This window comes from Chenopodium quinoa, unplaced genomic scaffold (genome assembly GCF_001683475.1).
Source record: "Chenopodium quinoa cultivar QQ74 unplaced genomic scaffold, ASM168347v1, whole genome shotgun sequence".
NCBI classification, from domain to species: Eukaryota; Viridiplantae; Streptophyta; class Magnoliopsida; order Caryophyllales; family Amaranthaceae; genus Chenopodium; species Chenopodium quinoa.
In genome coordinates this window covers 610,191-613,610 of record NW_018742309.1, presented here as the reverse complement: position 1 = coordinate 613,610, position 3,420 = coordinate 610,191, and the positions used below count along the sequence as shown (strand labels likewise).

Sequence of the window (3,420 nt, the reverse complement as noted above, 5' to 3'; positions counted from 1 at the left end):
TCAAACCTTTTTTTTTTACAAATAATTTCCTTAAATAAAATTCAGTAATTAATTATTAAAAAAATATACTAAGAACACACCAGAAATCGACATGTGTCATTGCTGGTGTGTATTTTAGTATATAGTTATTGATAAATCCCTCAAAATTTTTTTTTGAAAAGTAATTCCCAAAGTCTGACATTATTTTTCCCACTGGGAAAAAAGAATTAAATTTACGTGATAGATATATTAATAAATTTAAGGCTTAGATATGTACCATAAATTATAAATCTCCCCCACTATTTTAATTTTCAACCATCATCATCACAACTCCCAAGTCCACTACATCCAATCCCAGGCATGAAGGTGAACCGTCACTGATAAATCTATTTATATGTCAAACAGTTTTCGGAAAAAATTCACTTCCGTCTGTACGAAAAAAGCGATCTCGGATATGCCAATCTAAAAAAAAATGGATGTAGAAGCGAATACCGCTACAACCTCTATGGTTGACATCCTTCCGCCAAAAGTGTTGGCGACCATTCTAAGTTACGTTGTTAAGTCATCTCCTGCTGATCTATTTCGGTGCAAATTAAGGTAGGCTTGTACTTACAACATGTACTCTATTCTCATCATATACACAGAGAATGTAATAATCTAATTTCTGTCGTATCACTTGATAACAGTTGTAGAACCCTGCGACGGATATCCGAAGATAAGGGGGTCATTCAACAAATTCACCTCCCTTGTATTGAAGCACGAGAGTTAATGCCACACCAAGAAGCAGCGGAGAAGTACTTCGTCAAGTGTGTGGAGAATGAACATCCTGAAGCTCTTCTTGAGTTTGGATTTGTACGTCTTCTTTCTCAATTATTGGGAAGTTTATCAGTAAATATATGTTACTCACTATGTGAAACGGTTTTGTTTTCCAAAGTGGCAATTTTATAAATCAAATGTACCACCAATACTAAAGTGGTATAATTTTATCATCCATTTTCCAAATAATATGTATCACCACAACTGTAGTGGTGGTTTCCGAATTGTAATTGTTAGAATTTATGTTGTAGACTTATAGTCAATATTTTATTTTTTCTCTTTAATGTAGCGACAATACTTCAACACCATGGTGTTGGACGACGGATTGACGATGTTGGCAAGAGCAAATGAGTTGCACAATTCGACGACAGCATATGTACTAAGCCTGATATACATATACACCGGAGAAGAAGAACGGGGTGTTAAGCTTTTGAAGAAGACTATCAACAGCATCGGATCCGTGGGGATAGTCCAGTGTAGAAGGAAGTTACGTGATATGGCGAAATATAATGTGATGCGCAATCATATGATTTTACATTATCTGCCAAAGCCAAAGATATTCTGTAAACATAAACTAGAGCACGAGAAGAACTTAAACCAATGGGAGCTTCATTATGACGCGGATGCGGAAAGCACAGTAACTTGTATGACTTGTAAATGCGTCAGGGAAATATGCGTATTTTATGAAATACTAATTGGTCAACTCACCGGTCCCGTGTACATATGATCTGTGTTAATGAACTTTCTATTTCAAACTGGTGGATTATGATTCCTCTAAGTATATACAATGTGCAAATGCTCAGGAATATATATACAAACCCTATGTTGAATATAAAACATTTGTTCTCTCTCACCCGACATAAGATGAAAATGTACACCGTCAGTTACCCGGCATATGATGAAAATGTACACCGTAAGTTACCCGGTATAAGCTTTATTTGCCTAGCACTCTAGCAATAGCCGCGTACTAAAGAAAACAAATCAAATGCAGTATATTTAAGACACCGCATAATTAACAATAGAATAATGTTGAAAATCCCAACACTGTTATTCAATACGCAGAAACTGTCCAAAAGACACTACATAATTAAGTGACCAATACCAAATTGTTTCTGTTCAGCACAATACCAAAATGATACAGTTAAAGCATTGTTATCAGAACTTCAACAGCTACTTTAGACATAAACGACACAAGGTTTCAAAAGACAAATGATATCTTAGTTACCATCATCAAAATCTGGTAACACAGTAGTTTGGAAAACCCCTTGACCAACATAACGGACACTAAGAGTATCACCATGCTCAACATCATTGTCCGCCACAAAGTTCTCCCAACCAGAATACAAGAACAGACCACGGCCGTCACTAAGTTTAGAACCCAGCAATTCCACACTCCACGATGGCCCATCCGGTCCATGTCGAGCACGAGCAGGAGCCGAAAAACCAGCCGCAAAAGACTTCCAACGTCTAGGAAGAGGCTACGCACAAGGAAAACAGTACAAGCACTATATTAGTCACACACATATTATTATTCCACGAATAAAGAGATAAACACACATACGCAAGTTAAAATACCAGGGCATTTCTGTGGTGATTCTTATATTTAATTACGCATTCCAAAGGATCATGACCACCACCAACCTCATTTCGTTCTCCAGGACCTCCTCCAGCACCACCTTCATCCCTCTGTTCTAAATGACCTCCTCTAACAACGTCCTCCTTCTGTTAAAGCACCGCAACGTCTCCGCCATTTCCTCCCGAACGATTACTAAGGCGTTCGTCAATTTCTCGGGCAAGCTCTGCAAAGCGCTGGTGTCGTAGCCGGTGCAACTGGGCCGTCAAGACCTCCATACCTTTGCTGTATATGCCTTGGTAACTGTATCATATTCTTCTCTCTTGACCTTCCACTGCGCCCCAATTTCAGCCAATTCAGTGTACACCACTTCAACCTGTGCTTCTAACTCACTGACTTTTCGGTTGTTGCCATGGCTTCGATGAATAACTGGAAAAGATGTCTAACAATTTGTATTAACTAGAATTAAGGTGCTTTAGAAAAAAAGACAGAGAAAACGGAGAACTGAAAAGACAAGGGTTTTTTTTTTAAAAAAAAAAAGTCTGATGAGAACTGGATGCTGTAAAACAAAACCGAAATCCTTCCTCGTTTCTCGGTTTCCCTCTTTACTGTTATGCGTGCATTTCTAATTATTACTCTTTTACTCAACCCATTGAATTGTCAAATCAAACCTTTTCACTTCACAACCGTCACCTTCTTTTACTACTTAAACCGACCTTCTCCTTTCTTTCTCCCTCTTCACTGTATAATTTCTCATTTATGTGACTTCATATTTACAATACACATTGCAACTCCTCACATATACTCTACTCGTATGTGTGACCTCATAGGACCGGATTATTATTAGTAGTAAACTACGTGCATTACTTTACAAATCATAATTGGTTTCTACCAAAACATTATGATTAGCTAAAATTAGCGATTACAATTAATCTCCATATTTGTCCTATACCCTTATGATTACCTAAAACCTTAAGTTTACATATACATCTAGGTGATTTACCTAAAACATTATGTTTACCTAACAACTTTATGTTTACCTATACATTTAG

General features: G+C 37.2%; 1 protein-coding gene across 1 annotated transcript; it reads left to right on the top strand.

Moving 5' to 3' along the window:
- Positions 1-451: 451 nt before the first annotated feature.
- Positions 452-1,522, top strand: LOC110687451 (putative F-box protein At1g67623). The gene is made up of 3 exons (XM_021864108.1): positions 452-576; positions 666-831; positions 1,085-1,522. The coding sequence occupies exons 1-3, from the start codon at positions 452-454 to the stop codon at positions 1,520-1,522; spliced, it is 729 nt and encodes a 242-aa protein (XP_021719800.1).
- Positions 1,523-3,420: the final 1,898 nt, after the last annotated feature.

Coding starts and splice junctions, on each gene's coding strand:
- LOC110687451 (XM_021864108.1), top strand. CDS start 452: ATGGATGTAGAAGCGAATACCGCTACAACCTCTATGGTTGACATCCTT. Junction 577..665: donor CTATTTCGGTGCAAATTAAG/GTAGGCTTGTAC, acceptor ACTTGATAACAG/TTGTAGAACCCTGCGACGGA. Junction 832..1,084: donor CTCTTCTTGAGTTTGGATTT/GTACGTCTTCTT, acceptor TCTTTAATGTAG/CGACAATACTTCAACACCAT.